The sequence below is a fragment of the Delphinus delphis genome, chromosome 19 (genome assembly GCF_949987515.2).
Source record: "Delphinus delphis chromosome 19, mDelDel1.2, whole genome shotgun sequence".
In the NCBI taxonomy this organism is placed as follows: Eukaryota; Metazoa; Chordata; class Mammalia; order Artiodactyla; family Delphinidae; genus Delphinus; species Delphinus delphis.
Window position 1 is genome coordinate 24874830 of NC_082701.1, and position 23150 is coordinate 24897979.

The 23150-nt window shown below is 52.1% G+C and overlaps 1 protein-coding gene across 1 annotated transcript; it reads left to right on the forward strand.

Annotated features, from left to right (window-relative positions):
• The first annotated feature begins 3366 nt into the window (after positions 1-3366).
• Positions 3367-21995, forward strand: MYCBPAP (MYCBP associated protein). Its single transcript, XM_059998624.1, has 19 exons — positions 3367-3509; positions 8855-8982; positions 9577-9736; positions 9878-9981; positions 10771-10957; positions 11209-11324; positions 11855-12005; positions 13117-13232; positions 13318-13433; positions 13905-14016; positions 14560-14749; positions 15210-15397; positions 16206-16352; positions 17182-17589; positions 18002-18123; positions 18882-18997; positions 19471-19619; positions 19779-19949; positions 21817-21995. Exons 1-19 carry the CDS (start codon positions 3434-3436, stop codon positions 21916-21918), a joined length of 2859 nt encoding a protein of 952 aa, XP_059854607.1. The 5' UTR covers positions 3367-3433; the 3' UTR covers positions 21919-21995.
• Positions 21996-23150: the final 1155 nt, after the last annotated feature.

Genomic DNA, 23150 nt, shown 5'->3' on the forward strand with positions numbered 1-23150 from the left:
TCTGGGACTGGCTCCTGCTGTGTCCTCATGTGGAGTGCCTGCCACCCGACCTGCCTGTTGAACTCTTGTCTTCAGCGGCCCACCTCAAATGCTACTCCCCTAAGAAGGCTCGCCTAGCACTTACATCCTGCCTTTCCCAAACTGTGATTAATCCCTAGCCCATGAGCACATACATTAGAGTTGGAAACCCACCTTCAGATGGCCCAACTCTTTTTCTAAGGCACCCTGAACTCAGCCCACCCCACGCCAGGGCCACGCGAGTGAACTTCAGGAATCCCTGGAGCTGAGTGCAAAATCATATGCAAAACCAAACGTGCAGATGAATGAATGAACAAAGTACGGTATACCTGTGCAATGAAATGTTGTCCAACCATAAAAGGGAATGAAGTACTGACATGTGCCACAACACTGATGAACCTTTACATTATACCTAGTAAAAGTAGTCAGACACAAAAGGCCAAATATTGTACCATTCCATTTATAGGAACTATATCCAGAACAGGCAAATCAAAAAAGACAGAAAAGTAAATAAGTGGTTGCCAGGGGCTGAGGGGTGGGGAGGAATGGGGAGTGACTGGATACAGGGTTTCTTTTGGGATGAGGAAAAAGTTCTGGAATTAGAAAATGGTGATGGTTACATGACATCGTGACTGTACTAAGTGACACTGAATTGTGTTCATTAAAATGGTGAATTTTATGTAACATGTATTTTACCACAATTAAAAAAAATCAAATGTGCATTTCTGGGGAGAAGTTTCCTAGCTTTCATCAGATTCTCAAAAGGTTAACCAGCTCAGATCTGGTCCGATAACTTCATGATGAAAATGGTGATATGGAGACACAGAAAGGGGAGGCACCTGCCCAAGGTCACTCAGGGGCTGGTGGCAGAGCCCTGCCAGGTTATGTACCTGCCTGACCACGCCCCTCTCCCGCTCCCTTCTTCCCTTGTCCTTTAACCTACACTGTACCCTCCCTGAACAGCCCCCAGGCCTCTCTCCCACTCCCAGCCAGGCTACCCACAAGCTGTGTAACTTCCCAAAGTTCCAAGACCTTCCGGAAGCTGAGTGCATGGATAAGAGTTTCATGAGTGTTTGTCTTGTTGGCTAGAGTGGACCCTAAGCTCCTAAGAACAAGAGGAGATGTTTACTTTCCTCCATATCTCAGAGTTCCAGTGGCAGCCATGGATGTGAACTGGTCCTATCTCCCTTCAAGAAAGGGCTTGCTGTTCTCCTGCAAGGAGGGCAGTTAGCTGACAACCTCTGAATGAACATTCTTTTCCCAGATGTCCACACTGGGTTGGCCAAGACTTTGTCAGCTCTGCAACACAGTCTAAGGCTCTCCCGGCCTGGTCCTGCTTCCTCCCCCACCCTCCTCACAATAAACCTCTTGCACTCCTATCTCCATCTGTGTCTGCTTCCTGGAGGGCCCAGATGACACAGTCCCCAGCCTGGAGTATCATAAACGTTCAGTAAACGTTCATAAAGTGAACTGAACTGGGGACTCCCTGGAGGGTGGAAGGAGGTTGGTGCCTAGGTCACTGAGAGCAGGAGAGGAGGGGCTGGTTGTGGAGGATGTGTCAATCATAAGAGGGAAGGTCTACAGGGGCATGGAGAAGGGGCTATACCCCTGGGAGAGGCCCAGTAGTGGAGAACACATAGGGAGCCCAGGGAGTGAACAGCCCTGCTGGCATCCTCCCTAGCTCCTCCTCTGTCTGGGGTATACTGCAGCAAAGCTCAGAAATGTCCCAGGAGACAGGGTCCAAAGAGCCCTCGCCTTGGACTTGGGAGAACCAGGTTCAAATTGTGCTTCTGGTTAGTCGACTGACTCTATATACTCTTCCTTGGTGGAGCTCAGTTTTTCCATCTGTAAAATGGGTACACAGACCATCGCTCCAACCCTGGCATGATTTTGAGAATTGACTGAGACGTCCCTACAGTTTATGGAGGGTACTGTGTTGGGTAGTTTAAATGCATACTCTCAGTTAACCCTTACAGTGGCCCTGTGTGGGAGGCATTATGACCTCCATTTTATGTGAGAAAACTGTAGCTCAGAGAGGTCAAGGGACTGGCCCAAGAACACACAGCTAGGAAACAGGGAAAGCTGACATTGGAATCCAGTTCTGTCCTGCTCTAGAGCCCCTTCATTATTCCGCACACAGTTTCTGAGCCGCTGCTATGTCCTAAACTTTGAGTTGGGATGGGGACAAAGGACAAGCCAGCCCTGCTCTCACAGCGTTTATATTCTCTCAGAGAGCTTGACAGCAGCCAACCACTTAAACAAACATCATAATTCCAGAATGCGTTAGGACTGGAAAAAAATATACTGGGTGCATTTATAAAGTTGAGATAACAGAGAAGGCTACTTTGTTTTAAGATTTTTTTAATATTTATTTTATTTATTATTTATTTTTGGCTGCATTGGGTCTTCGTTGCCAGGCGTGGGCTTTCTCTAGTTGCAGCGAGCGGGGGCTACTCTTCGTTGCGGTGCGCGGGCTTCTCATTGCAGTGGCTTCTCTTACTGCAGAGCACAGGCTCTAAGCGCGTGGGCTTCACTAGCTGTGGCACATGGGCTCAAGTAGCTGTGGCTCACGGGCTTAGTTGCTCCGCGGCATGTGGAATCTTCCGGGACCAGGACTCCAACCCGTGTGCCCCGCATTGTCAGGCGGATTCTTAACCACTGCACCACCAGGGAAGCCCAAGAAGGCTACTTTAAATTGGGGGTCAAGGGCGGCATCTCCAAGGACTGAAACAGACAGCGTGAGAAGGCCCCAAGTCCCCAAGTCGGGGTAAAAGCTTGGCTCTTCTGGGAACTGGTGGGCGGGGCAGGTCACCCGGCCCGTGTAGGGGACAAGCAGGGGCCACCGGGCAACTGAAGTCCATGGGGGGAATCAGGGGTTTTCCGCACCGCGTGAAAGGCTAGATCCCGTGGTGGCTGTGCGGAGGGGCCGAGGGACAGCGGGAGCCGGGCTGCAGGCCGTGGTGGGCGTCGGGGGCAGCGGGAAACGGCCGAGAGGGTCGCGGAGCCCCTACTTGCTTCCTCCGTTTCTCTCCCCCGCCCCCGAGTCGCCTCTCCCCCGCCCCTCCCCCGCCCCTTCCCCGCCTGGCTCCGCCCCGCCCGTCTGGCTACTGACTTGTCGGCGCCCGGCGGCGCATCCTGTGACGTCACGATCCGGGTCTGGGGCGTTTTCAGGGTCAGTGCCAGAAGAGCGGCCGGCGGCTGGCGTGTGGGCGCGGCAAGATGAGAAAGGTGGTTTCCAAGCAGTCTCCGCCCAAGTTGTTCGGTGGGTGCGCGTCCCCGCTCGGGGCGCTGGTTGCTATGGACGCCCGGGAGGCCTCTGTTGGGCGGGCGCGCGCAGGGTCGCGGGAGCTGCGGCACAGCCCGGTTTTTCCGGGTCCCGGCGGCGCAGGGCCACGCTCACAGCCCGGGCGGCACCATGAAGTCTCTAAAGAAGGAGTCCCGCCTTAGAATACCTACAAACAGATTCTTGGAGGCCCCAGAGAGCGTGAAAGGTTGGCGCTGGCTGCCTTGGGAGCTCAGGAAAACCAGACAGGGGCAGGGGTTCTTGGGATTCACGACACGGGGCCTGGAGGATAGGGGTGACACCAGGATGGAGATAAAGATCACGCGGGAATGGGGTACGGGACAAGGCGTGCCCTATACCTGTGTGTGGGCACTGTGCTGGGCAACAACGCTATCGGTGGTAACTGTGGGACCCCAGACCTCAGGAAACGGAGGAGGAGAAACCTATCAAGTATAAAGGCTGTGATATAGGATCCTATAGCTATTAAGGGGGATCAGAGCACCTGACCCAAGCCTTGGATGGTGGAGTTAGGGGGGATAGTTTTCTGAAGAGGATGACATTTATGGGTAGTCAAAAAAAAAAAAGCGATTTGCTTCTCCAAGTCTAGGTAGCAGCGTCAGCTGAGGCATGGAACTGTGACATTGATGGCCAGGGCAGAGGTGGTGAGTGTGGAGAAGGGGGAAAGGAGCCAGAGGGGACTGCAGAGGTGATCAGGGACCAGACCACAAACTGGCTTTACATGCTAGGTCAGAAAGTCGGCATGCCATTGCAGGCCTTGGGGAGACCCAGCCTAAGATTGTGGTGCGAGCTCAGTGTGAGGAGGGGGCAGGCCTGGAGACAGTAGGGTTCCCTGGGAGGCCTGGAAAAATGCCTTTATTTAATGCTTCTTCATAGTATAAAAGTCCAATGTAGGCTACATTGAGATGCTCTTTCATGATATAATTTTTAACAGTTAAGAAAGAAAGAGAGAAAAATAGCTGGTCTTCTTTCCCCAGGGCAGTCAAGGGCTTTCCTAGGTGCTGCCTCCTGCTTACCTAGTTTCTGGGGATCTTATCAGATTTGAACTTTCTGCTGTAAACAAATCAAGGAAAGATTTGTTTCATTGCATATTTATTTTTAATAAGAAGAAATTTAGTTTGTTAAAGAGCCCTTGAATCTACTGTATAGTATGGGGAACTATACTCAGTATTTTGTAATAAACTATAAAGAAAAAGAATCTGAAAAAGAATAAATTATATATATATGTGTGTATAACTGAATCACTGTGTTGTACACCTGAAACTAACACAACATTGTAAATCAACTATACTTCAGTAAAAATTTTTTAAAAATTAAAAAAAATAAAATCAGAAACAATAATTTAAAAATAAATAGCCCTTCATTTAAGGACATGCATTAAGGTGAAGAAAGAAAGAAGCATGCAAGGTACCTTTTTCCTCCTAAATATCTTGGGGGAAGCTTCTAATGTAGTAGGCAATACTTCCTCCCCCCCCAATATAATAAAGTTAATCAACAACTGTAATCTTTCGCTGTGTTTCTCCAAAAACTCTGAATTATAGCAAAAAGGCAAGCAAATATTGTGACTTTAAACCTGTTTAGGGACCTGAGCCCTTTGACTCCTAGGTTTCTCCCTGCTGTAGTTGCTAAGAAACTGGGAAGACTCCCAGCAGTACCAGATCCCTCTCCACCATCAGTTAAAGCTCAGCCCAGGTAGGGACAGCCCCTCCCTTGGTTCCCCTGGTGCAACTGTGAGGTCAGAATTTCCTGAAGACCTTAATTAACACTAATGAAGAATAACATTTAGATGAAACAAGAAGCAGAAAAAATAGGGTTTCTTCTCCCTCCGTAGCTCCCCCCTCCCCTTCTGCCAACCCTGTCCCTCCCACCCTACCTGAGCACCTTGCTTCCAGCTGCCTGGGCTAGCTCCAGCAGAGGTGTCATCTGACTGCCTCATGCAGGGGGGCTGGTCTCTGACCCCCTCACAGCTGTCAGGACAAGGGCGAAGTGCCCTTGGGTTTCCAGACCAAAGAACTGGAAATAGCTGGCCCTGTACAGGTTCAGTAGTGAGACATACTTTGACCTGTGGAAACCTCCCACAGGCTCTGAAATGACCCCCACAGGATCATCCTGCCTGCCTGGCCTCCCCAACTTGTCTCTGCCCCTCCTGTCCACTTGGCTTACCCTCATAGGATGAGTCACTCTGAAATGCTGCTTTCATCAACTCACTCTTCCGAACCAAACCTCCTTCTTGCCAACGGAGGAAGATCAGATGCTTCAGACTTAGTTTACAAAGCCGTGATGCCCTGGTTTTCCTCTCATCCCCACTATCACCCCCACCTCCTCTACAGGCCTTCTGTGTCACCATGCCTCACGTATGCCATGCTCAGCCCCGCCTCCACCTTTGCTCTGATTGTGATCTTACCTGGAACACCTCTGTTTGCTATTCTGCCTATGCGAGGCCTTCTGGTCCTTCAAGGTCTAACTTAACTGGTGAAGCTGCCTCTGACCCCGGTGGCTGCTCTTCTGAACCTTTCCTTAGAGCCCTAACTTTATGATATACATCCATCTGTTCCTTCTTTGATGTGTAACCAAAGCTATTGTCTGTGCCACTAATTTAGGCTCTTAGGTTATGATTGGTGTGTGTTGGTGTCTGCTGCATCTTTCAGTTCCTCAAGAGAAGGAGCCTTATCTTAATGTTTTATCCCATTTTCTCTGTAATTTATAGTACATAGAAAGTACTTAGTAAATATTCACATTCTCTAGGGTGAATTGAAGTTTAAAATGTATATATCCTTTCTATGAATATTAACTAGAACGCACCATTCCCTGACTATACAGTAGCAGAGCATGTATTGCACTACATTGAAGATATAACCATCTTAGAAAAACCTCAGACCAGAGTTTCACTGACTATTTCAGAAGTCTTCAGCAATGTTGAAGGTTTATAAATTTACACATGGTAATTATGTGTAATTACACCCATCAGTAAAAAGCATATATCTGGAGATGTTTAATCCCTTGAGAAGATGTAGAACCAGCAAGGGTGACGGACAGAGGAAGCAAATCTCCTGGAGAATATAAATAATACCAAAATATCTATAAAAGGGAACCTTCAACTAGTACCAATTCTTTCTTGGGCTACCACCAACTTTGGTGACTGTGTAGAAGGGAGAGGGGAAGTAGAGATCAAAACCTAAGTCAGCATCTGCACACGTGGCGAGGATGGGACCAGGACTCGCCGTCAAGCCATTTAGCCCCATGTGGGTTTGTGTGCACAGGGCCATGTGGCTTGACTAGTAGGTGCTCCTGAGTTTACTCTGACCCCATTGCTGAGGAGGTGGACTCTGGCCGATAGCGAAATTTAGAGTTATGTTTATTTTATTTTAGTTTTAAATTTTATTTATTTGTCTATGGCTGCGTTGGGTCTTTGTTGCTGCGCGCGGGCTTTTTCTAGTTGCGGCGAGCGGGAGCTACTCTTCATTGTGGTGCGCCGGCTTCTCATTGTGGTGGCTTCTCTTGTTGCGGAGCACGGGATCTAGGTGCGCAGGCTTCAGTAGTTGTGGCACATGGGCTCAGTAGTTGTGGCACACGGGCTGTAGCTGTGGCTCGCGGGCTCTAGAGCTCAGGCTCAGTAGTTGTGGTGCACGGGCTTAGTTGCTTTGCTGCATGTAGGACCTTCCCGGACCAGGGCTCGAACCTGTGTCCCCTGCATTGGCAGGCAGATTCTTAACCACTGAGCCACCAGGGAAGTCCCTAGAGTTATGTTTAGAATGATTCTGGCTTGGGTTTTTTTTTTTTTGCCACTGAGTATGTGGGCAGTTTCTAAAAAATAGTTTGATTTTGGTAACCAAAACACCTGCGTTGATGTTTTAATGATATTGCTTCTTAAAAATTAGAATACTGTGAGAAACAGTGGACAAAACCAAGTTGTGTCTTAAAGTCATTAAAGGCAGTGCTTAGGTTTTCTCTTGATTATTTTGTGTAGGGCCTTATATCAAAGCTTTCTGAACCAGAGGGCAGCAGACAGGAGGATACCAGCCAGAGGAACGAGATGCATTTGAAACTGTTAACCCACCTCTGTGGAAGGAAGGCAGGGAATGTGTCCTCGTTGGGAAGAAACTTGCTTCCGCCCCGTGCGTTCTCCGTACCGTGCTCTGGCGTGGCGCATGGAAGATACAGTCTCAGATGGCTCCACTTTCCTCCAGGCCCATGAGCTACTTCCGCCAACCAGTTCACCACCGCAGCAGACTCCTCGATAATCTTGCGCTCAGTCTCGCACCCCCTAATCCGTTCTTTGCCATGTCATGGTCCACAGGCTAAAAACTGAAGTCCTTCACGTGGCTCACTAAGCTCTTAGTGATATGGCTCCTCCTTTTCTCTCCAGACGCTGCTTCCTGCCTCCTACCTCGCTGCACTCCAGCTGTTTAAAAACACATGCTTTGAGTTCCAGCCAGGTGCTCCATTCTGTCTTGCCTCTAGGCCTCTTCATGCTATGCCCTTTGGAATTCCTGTTCTCCATTCTCTTTCCGTTGTCTCTTTTCATCCTTCAGCTCTCAGTCTAATTACCTCCTTAGGAAGCCCTCCCTGACCACCCCACCCACCAGACTGGGGTCCCCTGGATGCTCCCATAGTCACCCTACTTCAGTCTGTTTGACAGTGTTGTCTCCCATGGGCATGTGCTCTTTGAAGCCTAAGACTTTGCCTTATATCCTCAAAACCTAGCACAGTGCCTGACGTGTAGAAGATGCTTAAACAGTATTTGTTAAATGAAGAATGTGAAGTAGGGGCTTCCCTGGTGGCGCAGTGGTTGAGAGTCCGCCTGCCGATGCAGGGGACACAGGTTCGTGCCCCGGTCCAGGAGGATCCCACATGCCGCGGAGCGGCTGGGCCCGTGAGCCATGGCCGCTGAGCCTGCGCGTCCAGAGCCTGTGCTCCACAACGGGAGAGGCCAGAACAGTGAGGGGCCCGCGTACCGCAAAAAAAAAAAAAAAGAATGTGAAGTAAATGGTCAGTGGTAAACGTTCTGCTTTCCCCAGAGCATCTGAATTTTCATCAGTGTCTTAGGAAGCTCAATGCCTTCACCCAGAAGAATGGATGGGAGGGTAAGAAGGCATCTCATCCAGTTGTCCCAGAGCACTGTGCATCAGAGCCACCTAGGGAGCGTTAAAAGCTCAGGAGCCAGGAAGCTGTATTTGTAAAACCCCAGGAGATTCTGAGACAGACACCTGACGAATATTTGGGAACCACTGCTTTAGTCCAGCGTCCTCTTTTTACAAAAGGTTAAAAAGGTTAAGTGATGTACCCAAGGTTGTCCAGCTTATAAGTAGCACAGCCTGGAATGGAACGTCTTCTGATCTCAGTTCCAGCTACAGAAGCCTCGGTCACTGTGGTGGCGGGGGGGACCTACAAGAGAGAACTCCTGTCACCCCAGCAAAGTGCTCCCCAGGCCACCTTGGCAGCCTCTGCTGTCCATCCAGGTGGCTAGCTTTGCACCCCCACCATGAAGGCTAATATCTATCTATTTTTAAGCACTTGAACTTTGCTCCTCTTCAGAAAAGAAGCGGGCAAAAGTACCTGAACAGCCCACACCCCCCATTCAGGAAGAACCTGAACCTGTTAGCAATGTCCTACAAGGAGATGACATTCTTGCCTTAGCCATTAAGAAGGAAGACTTGAGGAAGGTAAGGATGAAGTCCAGGGATCCCTTCCTGCAGGAACCTCTCCTTGCCACCTGGGCTGTCTAGAACTTCAACCATGTCCATTGTCTGTCCACTGCCTCCCTACTCAGAGGGAGTGTCTAATTCCGTGGAAAAATCCATCAAACATAAATCTGTTCACTTTTGCATCTAAAGGAATTTACCATGTTGTTTGTTTAACATTTCTAAGATTCATATAGAACCACAGGGAAGAGAGAATGAAGTCATTCGCTTCCCATAGAGGCAAGTGCTACCATCCCCATTTCACATAAGGGACAGTGAGTTTAAGAAGCAAAGTTACAGATGTGGATAGCCCCCTGCTTTCCCTGGGAGAGGCAGCCACTTCTCACCCGAACTATCTGGAGGCATGAGATGTTATTTTTTTTTCCAGGATGTTACTAAGCCTCATAGCTGTTACACAGGCATGTCCTCGACAGAACATATGGACAGATCTAGAGATCTAGAGAAACAGATTTGTCCGCCTTCAGGAATTCCACCAAGAATTAGGACAGAGGAGAAGGGTGGTGTTTTTCCTCCTCCTGATCTCATGCGGAATCTCCTCGTTTTATTTCTTTTTAGCAACATATTCCTCGCCTTATTGAAACAGAAGATAAACCTGCAATTACCCAGAAACTTATCATCCGTAAACTCAAACCCAAGGATCATAGGAAGAAGGTCTGCCACTTAGTAGCACATCCTGCTACTCCAGATGCAGCCACGAAGCCCCTGGACTACTCTGGTATGCCCAGCCTCGGCCCTGGCATCTGAATTCATGGGTCATCCTGGAGAGAATGCCGGGTCCTCATCAGAGAGTAGCCTCTTGAATCGTTTATACCAGCTGGCTATAGCTTACCTTCCCCCCTCTTCTTTTTACCCCCAGGGCCAGGTGACATCCTCTATGGCAGTGACCAGATCCTGCCCCACCACATCTTGGGGAGTCTCCAGGACTTTAAGAGAATTGCAGTTGCTCGAGGGAACACCCAGGTTTGTTTGTACAGAGCTGCCTGGGGGAGAGAAGTCACTGATGTCGTTGCGGTCTTACCACCTGGCAGAGTCCAGCAGGACTGGAGTTACAGAGAGAGTCCAAGCTCTGGGCCTCAGAATCTGAGGTGATAAGTGACCCTTCCCCCCAAATAATGAAGCCAACATAGGCTAGCTTCAGCTGAAGTCAGGAATTCACTATAAGGAGACAGAAGTGCCTTGAGGAGCCCCAAGGCGAGAGTGTGTCTGGCTCCCGTCACACTGGGCCCACGCTCCCCCATTGCCCTCTGCTCCTCTGTGCCCCGGCTTTATCTCCCCTTCTCGAAAGATTGGCCTGCTCTCCTCCTCAGTCCACATGGTGCAGGAAGGTGGCTCCCCACAGCTCCCAGGGCCACATGGAGAGTCTGTCTGTCTTTCAGTTTCTTTAATTCTCTGGTTCCAGGCAAAGAATCTCTGATTGGTCAGGTGCTAAAAGGCCTGGGGTCCAATAAAAATGACTCAGTCGTGCAGCAGGTGAGGGTGTCAACACCAGCTGTGAGGAGGACAGACACATTAAAGGACGTTGACCACAATCTTAGAACAAGCGTTCCCATTCTAGGCGAGAGGGGACTGACAGCAGCTTCCAAGCCCCCCTTGTTCTGCGATTTGCTTTCTGTCACTTGCTACCTTGGGGCCCTGGAAAGGAGGGACTCAGCAGAGCGGGAGGACAGCAGGGATGTAGGCCTGGAGAAGTCTGCTCCGCCCCGCTTCAGCGCCTTCCCCTGCCCTCCACACTCATGTTGCTCTTTTCAGCTGGCTGAGCTGATCCACACCCCACCCTGTCTGATGACCCTCATCTCAGCTAAAGAAGAGCCGAAGCAGGAAGCCCCAAAAGAAGAGAAGGCACATCCTCCCTGGGCCCCACCTCTTCAGCACAACTTTCTGAAAAACTGGCAGCGCCACATAGCCCTTCGGAAGAAGCAGCAGGAAACCCTCAGTGGTGAGCAGAGCGGACAGGGCTCCTGCCTGGCCTCACGTGGCGTCAAGGCTCCGCCGCTGTGTTTTTTCTCTCCCTTCACCTCCAGAACCCGGATTCAGGCTGGTCACGTTTGTGCTGAGTACTCCCAAGCGCTTCTTGCTCTTAGTGGGTCGTGAAATCAGCCCAGTGACTGGAGCCGATCAGTGCAGAGAGTTCGGGCCCCTGTTTGTTCTGATTTGGTGGCGGGACTGCATTCTTGGCTCTCTTGCTAGAACGGCTGAAGAAGCCAGTCGGCGAGCTGCTGATGCACATGGGGGAGACCTACAGGAAGATCCAGGAAGAACGGGAGCTCCTTGACCGAACACTGCCAACACGGCCTGATGGGAAGGTAAGGACAGCGTTCCCAGGTACCCTGTGGGAGGGGTCTGGACAGCTGGGGACAAAAAAAATCTATCCAGTGCAAAGCACTGTTAGGCCCTCAAGGTCTTTACTAAATTCTATTATTGGTCCTATTACTGATCGTTCAGGGACTGGCCAGGTAAGCAATTCGGCCCGTGGTGGTCACTGTTAGTCAGTTTGAGGAGAAAGATACCACTGGCACTAAGTTATGAGAATAGTCTTCGTCTTAGTGTTGTCTCCTAAAAGCTGAGGCTCCGCCTTTTAGTCGCCCCAGGGTGCCGTGTTGTGTTCTGGTATGTCAGTACCTGGAACAACCCGCCCTGGCTGGAGCCAGGTGAACGTACAACAGGGCAGCCTGAAAATAAGAAAGTGGGTGCTTCTCTCCTGCTCTCAGGCAGGGCAGTGCGAATCCCCCAGAGGGAGCATCTGTAGTCTGTGGAGCTCTTGTCTTCCCAGGCTCCCCACCAGCCTCTCTCCAAGGTGCTCAGGTGGTCTGACTCATCTGTCCTCCATCACCAGGGCTGTGAATTGACCAGTGGGTTCTGGAGTCAACCGGAATACCTGGGAGATGAAATGATGGGCCTGGTAATGACGAAGACAAAAACTCAGCGTGGCCTCGTGGAACCAATCACTCACGTCAGGAAGCCCCGCTCCATCCAGGTGGAGATGGGTGAGGAGCGGGCTGTAAATGTGACTGGCTAGGGGGGAAAGATCAGGGCTGTGGTGCGGAGGTTCAGTCCTCTCTTCAGTAAGACCGCGGTAGCAGTGGTGGGAGGAGCAGGCAGAAGCCTGGGCTCTAGGGCGGTGCTGTCCTTACTGCAGCTGAGCCACCGTGGCAGCTGAGCGGAATGTGGCCGGTCTGAACTGAGATGTGCTGTAAGTGTAAGTGTTGCACTGGGTTTCGAAGATCAGTTCGAAAAAATAGATTTTTTTTTTTTTTTTGCGGTACGCGGGCCTCTCACTGTTGTGGCCTCTCCCGTTGTGGAGCACAGGCTCCGGATGCGCAGGCTCAGCAGCCATGGCTCACGGGCCCAGCCGCTCCGCGGCATGTGGGATCTTCCCGGACCGGGGCACGAACCCGCGTCCCCTGCATCGGAGGCGGACTCTCAACCACTGCGCCACCAGGGAAGCCCCGAAAAAATAGATTTTATTAATAATTTTTGTATTGATTACGTGTTGAAATAAGATTTTTAATATATTGGGTTAAACTGTATTATTAAAATTAATTCCATCTGTGTTTTTTTTAATCGTTTTAAACGTGGCATCTGGAAAATTTTAAATTACATATACATGGCTTGCATTTGTGGTTTGCATCGTATTTCTAATGGGCAGCACTGCTTTAAAGGCTGCCAGACTGTCTGGGTTCAGATCCCAGCTGTGTTGAGTTTGTGAACACCAGCGAGTTATTTAACCTCTCTGGTCCTCAGTTTCCCTATCTGTAAAATACTCATGGCGTTGTGAGAGGGTTAAATGAGACGTGCTGTGTATTAAGAGGTTCTGGCCCATTGTTAAACACTCAATAAAAGGTAGCTGCTGTTGTTACTTTTATTATAATCCAAAGATTTGACGGTTTGGAAGCTAATTTTGCAGGAGTCCTGTGCAGGGCTGCTGAGGCAGTAGGTGTGGGACCAGAAGGAGGGGAGCCCAGCTCACAGAGAAGCTGTGTTTTCAGCTCTTTCAGAAACGGTGCTGGGATGGGCGCTCTCAGAGCCCTTGAAAGTGGTTGGGGAAGGGGGCGTGGCACAGCAGCCTGTGCTGAGGGTCCTTGGACCCTGCTCCAGGATTGCCAGCCCAGAAGGATGCTTGGTACCGCTACACCTGGGATCGGAGTCTGTTTCTGATCTACCGACGCAAGGAACTACAGAGCATCATGGCGGAGCTGGATTTTAGCCAGCAGGTTGGTAGTCTGTACCTAGTCTGAAGCCCCTCAGGGTGGTGCCTGTCTTCAGTCAGCTAACCTTTCCTTCCTCTGTCTCTCTGAGGATATTGATGGCCTGGAGGTGGTGGGCAAAGGGCGGCCTTTCTCCACTGTTACCGTGGAAGACTATTCAGTGTTTGAAAGGAGCCAGGAAAGCTCCTCTGAAGACACAGTGCACTTGTGAGTCGGGGCTGGGCCCTAGGGAGAGCGGTTGGAGAGTGTGGCTTCCCCAGCACCTTCAAGTATTGTAGGGCAAGCTTCCCTCCCTGAAGTCAGGGGGCCCCCATTCCAGCCTCTCGCTAGTGGCTGTCACCCCCTCCTCTAGCCCATTCTAAGGAACACCTGTGCTCGCTTTACTATTGCCATCTGTTCTCTTCCAGCAACCAACTCCTAGTGGAGATTTCCTAGACATTCCTTTGCTCATAAATGGGGCCCCTCCAGACTCTCCCAGTGCTGAGCGGCTCTGCGTGAAGAGTCTCTTTATGTCCAAGAACCTCCCACTACAGGAACAGAGCAGGATGGAGCCGATGATGCTCCACTGGAGGGCAGAGCCGGGCACATCTCCAGCTTTTCTGGCAACCATTTCCGTGGGCTCCACGCGGCCAGACTGTGGCAGACTCAGGGAGAATAAGTCATTGCTTTTTCTTACAGAGACTTATTGGCCAATTACCCTGATGTGGTCCCTATGCCTATTCTTGGCCCTTCTCTGCTGTTCTGTGGGCAGCCAGCTTGCTGGATCCGAGGCAGCAACCCAGAGGACAAGGTAAAACGGCCTTCACCCTCACCCACCTGCTGGAAGGGCCTCCCTCATGGGGCAGTCCCAGGGTGACTGCGGCAGTCACAAGGAGCCTGCACGGTCTCCTGTTTGAGTTTTTATCGGGTCATGCTTTCAGTATGTGTCTGAAAATGGTAACAGCAACGCTAACTTGAGCCAGAATAAAGTCACAAGGCTGGAAAGAGAGTGTCACAAGGCTGGAAAGAGAGTGTCACAAGCCGCCCAGTTTGTACCTAGTCCCGAACATGTAAATAAGCAAACCTCACACAGGTATGGCTTTAAGAAGGTTCTAAAATAGTCTTCAGACGCTAAGGAACAGAAGTGTTTGTAAACATCTGTTTCATCTCCTCTCCTTACTGCTGATGGCAGGGACAGCCACTCTTGGGGTATGATACCTAGCTGTTTGAGAGCGGCCAGGCCCAGGAGACTTCCAGTGCCAAACCCGGAAGAGTCCCGGCAAACCAGGCTGAGTTGGTCACCCTAGGCCAGGACCTCCCACAGAGGCATCTCTCATGCCTCTTCTCTCCCCAGAGGCACGTTGGAATTGCTGTCCGCTTGACCTTTGAAACTCTAGAAGGCGAGAAAGCATCTTCAGAACTGACGGTGGTCAATAATGGCACAGTGGCCATTTGGTATGACTGGCGGAGGAGGTCCCAGCTGGACTCTTTCCAAGACCTGAAGAGGAATAGGATGCAGCGGTTTTACTTCAACAATCGGGAAGGTACCAGGGAGAAGCCGCCCCGCTCACCCCTCCTGCAGCCAAAGTCTAGCTGATGCCCAGCTCTTGCAAGTGTGAGCCCCTCTTCCCGCCTGTCCCTCCCATCCTGTGAAGTGTGTTGTCGCCTGACTGTTCCTGTCAGCTGGGGGAACGGTGGAACGCTTGAGAACACAGGGGAGTGAGCCACCTGTGGGAGGCAGAACACGGGGTGGGGGGGGAGCGGAAGCATTCTAGATGTTCAGTTACCCATATGCACAGGCCTGAGGCTGGGACGACCACCTGTCCCTCTTGCCTGGGACATTCCCGGTTTTCGCAATGAAAGTCCCACATCCCAAGAAAGCCCTCAGTCCTACGCAAGCTGGGACAGTTGGTCACCCTAACCAGGGCTTAGTTAACTTTATACATGCAGGCTTGGGGCTCAGTGCTCCTACTCGGTGAAAACCTCTTTCTCTGTCCCTCTCAGGTGTGATTCTGCCTGGAGAAACTAGAAAGTTTCCCTTCTTCTTTAAGTCTTTGAATGCTGGGATCTTCAGGGAGTGTTGGGAGTTTGGAACCCACCCCACCCTGTTAGGAGGTGCTCTCCTGCAGGTCAATCTCCATGCAGTCTCCCTGACCCAGGACATCTTTAGGGATGAGAGGAAGTTATTGGAGGTAAGGGACCCGGGATCTTGGCCCCTGTGGACACTAGGTAGGTTAACCTACCTAGTGTTCTTCCTGGCACTGCCTGCAGGGATCTTGTTTCTCCCACAGCCCAAGAGGTGAATTTTTCAAAAACACACTCTTGCTCAAAACACACTCCTCGGGGCTTTGTGATATAAAAGATGGGTGGGCAGGCAAGAGAAAGGGCAGCTTTGAGCTTCACCACGCTCCGCCCTACTGCGTTAGAAAGAAATGAGACTGGGCCTTAAGATGCAGGCTGCATGCAAGTACTTATCTGAGTACAAACACAACGCATGGCCCTCTGCGCTGGTACTGTATCTGTTCACTGTCGTCTGGTACTATCCAGTGGAATTGCATTTAACTGGCATGACTTCAAAACCAGGCAAAACCAGAGAGAACAATTTAACTGGTGGGGCCGGCACCCAGGAGTACAAACACAACGGGAACTGGGAGTCTGCCGGCCCCAGTCCATCTCATGGCCTGGCCATCTGGTGCTGTGCTTTGTGGGATTCTGGAGAAAGCTGTGCTTTTTTATTCATCGTGGCCCCCCGACACAAGCCAGCTACTTCGGCTGGGGCTCAGCCCTTGGTGAACAAAGGTGATTTTGACAAATGTAATGTCTGCTTTACTTGCTGACTATAGGACCAGCCTTTCTCACGAGATGCCCCTCTACTATTTCTGTGACACTGACCATGTGGCCAAGCCACGTTCTCAACAGGGCCCAAACCGTGCGGCCCCAAGGATGTCACGTGCATTTTGAAAGCCTGAGCTGCCGCTTATACCACCTTCCCTTCCTCAGAACAAGCTGGCTTCCCACGAAGCAGTCACCGTCGTGGAGAGCATGCTACAGGAGCTGCTGAGGGGAATCCTGACCCCGGAACGTGCACAGTCACCTGTGGACGCCTATCTCACCGAGGAGGACTTGTTCCACCACAGGAATCCTCGGGTACAGGCCCAGCACTGACCCCTGCCCCTCGTGCGTGCCCTGGGAGAAAGTAATAGCAAACCCTTTGATGTGCCAGGACCTATTCTTAGCATCTCCCATGAGTAACTCAGTTTCTCCACAGCAGTCCTGTGAGATGGGTACTATTTTTTTCTTTTTTTTAAAGACACCAATTTACTTGAACATTTGTTACTTTTTTTTTTTTAATTTATTTTTGGCTGTGTTGGGTCTTTGTTTCTGTGCGAGGGCTTTCTCTAGTTGTGGCGAGCGGGGGCCACTCTTCATCGTGGTGCGCGGGCCTCTCACTATCGCGGCCTCTCCTGTTGTGGAGCACAGGCTCCAGACGCGCAGGCTCAGTAGTTGTGGCTCACGGGCCCAGTTGCTCTGCAGTATGTGGGATCCTCCCAGACCAGGGCTCGAACCTGTGTCCCCTGCATTAGCAGGCAGATTCTCAACCACTGCGCCACCAGGGAAGCCCAATGGGTACTATTTGTATCCTCATTTTATATGGGAGAAACTGAGGTCCAGGGAGCTTAAGTAATTTGCCCAAGATAACTTAGCTAGTATAAGTGGATGCTTGGTGATAACAGAGCTTCAAAAACGTCTTAATTCAAACTCAATCTTCCTTGGAAGCCCAAATGTATAAAAAGCTTTAAGTTGGAGATGCTTAGGTTGAAAGGGAAGTGGGGAGCCCCTCTGGGCCCAGCAGTTCCTGCCAGCCTCCTCCATCAGCGCTCTCGAGGGAACGGGAAGCTGGAGCAGGCTGGCTCGGGCTCTGGGTCCCCCATGTTGCAGCCTCTCCATCACGTGTCTTCTCTTGCCTCTGCTGCAGCTGCATTACCAGCACCAAGTGGTGCAAAACCTGCACAGACTGTGGTGCCAGTACACCGTCCTGCCCCCCAAGGCTGAGGAGGCCGGGCCGGGCGAGGAAGAGCACCTCAGCCCCAGGGCCCAGGCTGCTGCGGCCCCGTCAGCCTATGGGGAGGCGGCCTCGATGAAGGTCGGGTCTTCTGTGCACCTTAAGAGCCCAGCGTTGGACCCCCAACCACCCCGGCAGGAGAGTGAGGCCCTCAGGGACTCCCGACATCCTGTTGGGTCCCAGAAGACTGGTCTGGGTTCTCAGCAGAAGAGCATCATGGAGGTGGAGGGGAGCCCAGACCTGCAGAGTGTCCGGAGCTCCCAGGAGCTGGATGGCCTTCCCCCACCAGAGTGGAACCTCTGCCTGGAGGACTTCAGAAAGGTGCCTCCCCAGCCCTGGGGGGTTGGTGGAGAAGGGCCCAGGCATAGCCAGGTGCCGGTGCTTCTGGCCTGAGCTGCCTCAGCTCAGGGGCAGCTTTCTAAGGGCCTTAACCAACCTTCTAAGGGCCCAGAGAAAGCAATCTCTTGGTCATCTCTCTTCATGTCGGGTGCCTAGGCCACTGTGGTGCAGGAGGGACTCCTTCTCTGACCCTGGCAAACCTTGGAAAGGGGTTCATGGGTACAGATTTCTGAGGGAGGGCCCAGGCTCCCACAGAAGGCACCCAGACAGACTCTCCATGGCTGCATCCCCTCCTGGCCACCTGCCCTTACCACACCGCACCTGTTAGTAGAGGACACAGGAGCCCCTGGTGTCCTGGGCAGAACGGTTGCCCATGGTACCTCTGACCGGCCAGGTAGTGGTGGCACTCCCTGAGGAGAACCAGAGAGAAGACGCCCTAATCAGGCTCAACAAAGCGGCCCTGGAGCTGTGCCAGGAACCGCGGCCATTGCAGTCCGACCTCCTGTACCAGATGTGGTAGGTACCGCCACCAGGAGGGCTGCTCCCATCCCTTCCCCTTTGGGGCGTGTGGCCAGGGGTTCTGGGCAAGCTGTCCCAGGACTCAAGGGGGCTGAGCTCTCTTTGAGATCGGGTTGCTGAAAGATGCTGCACACACGCTACGGTCCGGCAGCTGCTGCAGCAGCCCCTACAGCTGCTCTCCCTATGCCAGCTGCCCTCTGGGGAGGAGTCACAGCAGAGTAAGCACCTAGACCTTTCCCCCCCTTCTTCCCTTGTTCCTTCTCAATGAGCAGAGGAATGCTCCTTGAGAGCAGAGGCGACAGCAGAGGGCAGTGAGAAGCGGACCTATTCCATGAAAAGCCTCACTTGATCGCCAGCCTTCCCATCGCCTGTTTGCAACTTGCTTGGATAGGCCTGGGGGGGCTTTTGCAAGGCCCTCAGAACACATCCCCAGGAACCTTGTCCTGGAAGTCTTTTGCGAGTCTAGCCCCTCCAGTGGGACTGGATCCAGTTCTAGCCATGGTTTCAAGATGGAGTTCGTTCAAGACTGATCTAACCTTATCCTTGGGCCACTTTTTCTTGGCTGCCACCCGAGGGAAGCCAGATCGCCATCCCAGCACTTGCATGGGTGCCAGTGAGGGTGCTGGCTGGACAGAGGCATGGTGCTTCGGTGGCAGTTCCTGGCACCAGTGCCTTGGAAGGGAAGGACCAAGCCTCTACGGGTTCAAGGGCGAATGAGGGACGATGGCTTTTCTCCAATATATCTTGCTCTCTAGTTTGCAGCTGTGGCGAGATGTGATTGACAGCCTGGTGAGCCATTCCCTGTGGCTGAGGGCTCTGCTGGGCCTGCCTGAGAAGGAGACCATCTACTTGCACGTGCCAGAAGCGCCAGGTCAGACACTGTGCAGCCACACCTCCGCGTAGTCTTTCCCATCCCTCTGCCCGGGCGGCGGTGGCACCTCAGCCATTTGTATGCTTCCGGTGGAACCTCCGTTAGGTTGGCCCATGGGGTAGGCCTCCTGCTACCTTTTTATCAGCTGCCAGAATTTGGGACCTAGAAACAACCCTAACGATCACCTTAGTTCAGTCCCCACGTTTTACAGGTGGAGTCCCAGAAAGGCAAGATGACTTGCCATCCCGTACATGGGGAAAGGGTGGAGCTGGGACCGGCGCCTGGGCCTCTCACCCCTGGCCTACAGTCCTGTTCCACAAGGTCATGCACCGGAACCAGGGCCTTGCTCCCAGTCTGTGGGGATTCTCTCAAACAGCTAGAGCACTGCTGGCCCAGGGCCCGTTGCTCTCCCAGTTCCTGCCTGTGGGGGCAGCTAGGCCACAGGCCATTTGACTTCCGTTCACCTTCCTCAGATCGAAAGTCACCTCCTGTCACAGAAGTGAAGGTGACTTCCGGGAGAGTGGGGAAGGAGGACCGGAAAGGGCCATCTCAAGAAAAGAAGCAGCTGGGAATCAAAGACAAAGATGATAAAAAGGGAGCCAAGCTGCCACCTGGGAAAGAGGCAGGTAGCACGTCGTCTGGGCCTGGGGGCGCGGGCTGGGGAAGGTGGGCAGTCACGCCAGCGTGATGCCCCTGCTCCCCACTAAGCTGCTCTTGAGAAAGTCCTGGACCTCCCCCAGGAGCTACTGAAGGCCGGGCATGTCTCTGTCTCTCCAAGCAGGACCATTTAAACAGCAAGAAGCACAAAGCAAAGGATGACAAGAAACCGATGAAATCTACAAGTCGGGACAGGCTTCCCTTGGAAGACCCTGCCCCTGACATCATCATCCCGGCTCAGGAACCCATAGATCCCCTGGTCATGGAGAAATACACCCAGAGGCTGCATACTGAGGTGAGGGCAAGAGCCTGGCACTCAGCCCTCCCCTCACTCACACCTGCCCTGCATACCTTCCTCCACTCCCTGGCTCCCTCATTCATTCTGTTTATCCCACAAACAGTAAGGGCCTACTGCATTGTGATGGAAGCAGAGCTGCCCTTGTGAAGGGCATCCTAGTGTTCAAGACAGACCTCATGAATAAGTAACACCTCTGGTATGTTAGGTGATGAGCACTATGGGAAAAAGAGAGAGACCAGGGCTGGGGGATGGGGAAGCCCCGGGTCGGGGTAGGTGGGCCTCATTGGAAGGTGACATCAAACAAAGACTTGAAGGGAAGGGAAGTGTGGCCATGTTGGCATCTAGGAAGAGTGCTATGAGCAGAAGAGGGAGTGAGCCAGGAGGACAGAAGGGCAGAGGGTCCACCAAGAGGGAGCGGGTCATGTGGGGCTCTGTAGGCCACTGTGAGGACACAGTGTTTTGAACTGAGGAGTGATGTGGTCCGACTCATGCTTTAGAAGATCACTCCGGCTGCCATTTGGAAATAGATTCTAGGGGGGACAGAGCAGAAGCCTTTTCCTTTCTGCTGCTCCCACTTCTTCTCTGTTAGGTGCATCTGGGAGATGTGTTCCTTGGGTGACCACCATGTAGAGTGAATTTCCAGCAAGTGTAAGGGTTTTGAAACGCTGGAGAGACTTTATAAAACGTGTTCTTAAGCAGGAGGTCCTTAGGGATTCACCTATGTGTTGTGTTCTGTTCTTTGTCATTGTTGTTGGTTTGGGAGGGGAGCTCCACAAAGCCATGTTTGATATATCGAGGAGTCTAATGGCAATGCTTTGTCTTCCTCTGGTGTGGACAGCTGGGTAGCCGAGATTGTATTGTGCATTGTGCTAACGCTCAGATCACATTTAATCAGAAGCTCCATTTGCTGTTGGTGACATCACTGAGATGTGTGGATTTCCATGGGGTCTAGAAAGTAATCATAGGGCTCTGAGGACCCGTGGGGTAGTCTCTTGCTTGGCTTTTTGAAATTAAGAACCAACTTGCTGAGGCTTGTGTGGTCCAGCTCCACCACAGGGTACAGTCTTGGAGACATTTCAGTACGTGGATCTGTGATCTTACTGGAAGGAAAGCTGGTCTCCAGGAGGCCAGGGTAGAACTGGGTCACCTCAAGGGACTAAATGGGCACTGCTCCCTGGGCCTCCCTGGAATTGCCCCTTTAACCACCCTAGGCTCTAATGTCCCCATATGTCCAAGGGGCAGTGCAGGATTACTGCCCCAGACTGGTTCAAAAAATAAAACTGGGACTTCCCTGGTGGCACAGTGGTTAAGAATCCACCTGCTAATGCAGGGGACACGGGTTCGATCCCTGGTCTGGTAAGATCCCACATGCCGCGAAGCAACTAAGCCCGTGTGCCACACTACTGAGCATGCACTCTGGAGCCCGCGAGCCACAACTACTGAGCCCACGTGCTGCAACTACTGAAGCCCACATGCTCTAGGGCCCGCGTGCTGCAACTGCTGAGCCCATGCGCTGCACCTACTGAAGCCTGTGCACCTAGAGCCCATGCTCTGCAACAAGAGAAGCCACCGCAATGAGAAGCCCATGCACTGCAACAAAGAGTAGCCCCTGCTCGCCGCAACTAGGGAAAGCCCATGTGCAGCAATGAAGACCCAACGCATCCAAAAAAAAAAAAATCTATTTGCAAAAACAAAAGTCCTACAGAAAATTTAGTTTTATCTACACAACTTGAGTTGTCCCCCTCTCCAGCTGTCCCTCTTGTATAGATGTGTCCATCCATCTCGCAGCATGGGGGATGCTCCCTCGTGCAGGTGCTTTCCAGGGAGTGAACCTTTGCCTGTGATGTTCATCCCATTCTTCCAGGTCTATGGGCTGCTGGATGCCCTGGTGACCGACCTACTGGTCCTGGCTGATGAGCTCAGCCCCAAAGAGAATGTCAAGGAGCCTTTGCGTCTCTGCACCTGACTTGCATGCCTGAGCTGCCTTCTGCGAAACTGCTTAAAAAACAAATCAATAAAGAACCTTTAGGTTCCTACCACTTCCCTATGCCTCCATGTCTTGAATGTCAGATCTTTTTTTTTTTTTTCTTTTCTTTGCTGTACGCGGGCCTCTCCCGTTGCGGAGCACAGGCTCCGGACACGCAGGCTCAGCGGCCATGGCTCACAGGCCCAGCCGCTCCGCGGCATGTGGGATCCTCCCAGACCGGGGCACAAACCCGTGTCCCCTGCATCGGCAGGCGGACTCTCAACCACTGCGCCACCAGGGAAGCCCTTGAATGTCAGATCTTGATGAAGTCAGGTCCTGGTCCTCCCATGTCCCACCTGCCCTTGGATTCCCCTCCTCCCCATTCCTGGAGCCATCCAACAGGAGGAGAGAGAAACACAGCTGGGGAGGTGATATGTGGGATGAGGAGTGGAAGAGCAAGTTGGCAGCAGGACAAGGAATGAAGCAGGTGACAAGACAGAGAGCATCACCCCTCGTAGCCCCTGCCTCTGGCCTTTGTTGACCTACACTTTTGGGGTCATCTTCCTGGAGCCAGGTCTTCCCAAAGTGTCATCACCAAGAATGACACAGTGTATGACTAGGAGGGGAACTAGACACCATGGGACCTGGGTCCCTGAGGTCCTCACACTTCCACTGGGTCCAAGGGCCTCGTCCCAGTCCCTGAGGATCATGCTACCACACCCTTAAACCCTAAAGGCCAGATCCCTTTGTCGTCAGCCAGAAATTATTCTGGATTCTAGCCTGCTTATCCCCCTCCCCATGCCGAGCCACCTGGCCTCTTTGAGCCATTTTTTCTACCTTAAAAACAGCCTCTGGACTTTCTGCTCCCTCCCTTGCTCAGAGAAATATGAAGTGGATGAGAGATGACTCTTGCAAAGAAACATGCTGTCAGCTCAGACTCAGCACCATAAATTCTCCTCTGTCAGTAATAATCATTCTGGGCCAGGCTGCCTGTACAGAGTGGGCCCCAGGCTCCCAGAGTTTGAAGAACAACTTTGCTAACGGTGGGCTTATGGGCCTTCAATGCTGATGCAGCAGAAGGGAGAGGGGGAGACCTGAAGAGTGGCTACAGTCTCCTACCCACTTGGTTTTGCATTTGGTGCTTCTGATAAGGACCTCATGGGCCTCAAGCATCCTCCAGTTGAGACATGGGAGGAGGTTTGGGGAGAGCAGGGCATTCCGATCTGATCCCG

Excerpts from the sequence above, each read along its gene's own strand:
- MYCBPAP (XM_059998624.1), top strand. The coding sequence starts at position 3,434 with ATGAAGTCTCTAAAGAAGGAGTCCCGCCTTAGAATACCTACAAACAGA. Across the intron at positions 13,434-13,904 it reads TCTGAAGACACAGTGCACTT|AGACTTATTGGCCAATTACC; the intron begins GTGAGTCGGGGC and ends TTTTTCTTACAG. Across the intron at positions 14,017-14,559 it reads GCAGCAACCCAGAGGACAAG|AGGCACGTTGGAATTGCTGT; the intron begins GTAAAACGGCCT and ends TTCTCTCCCCAG.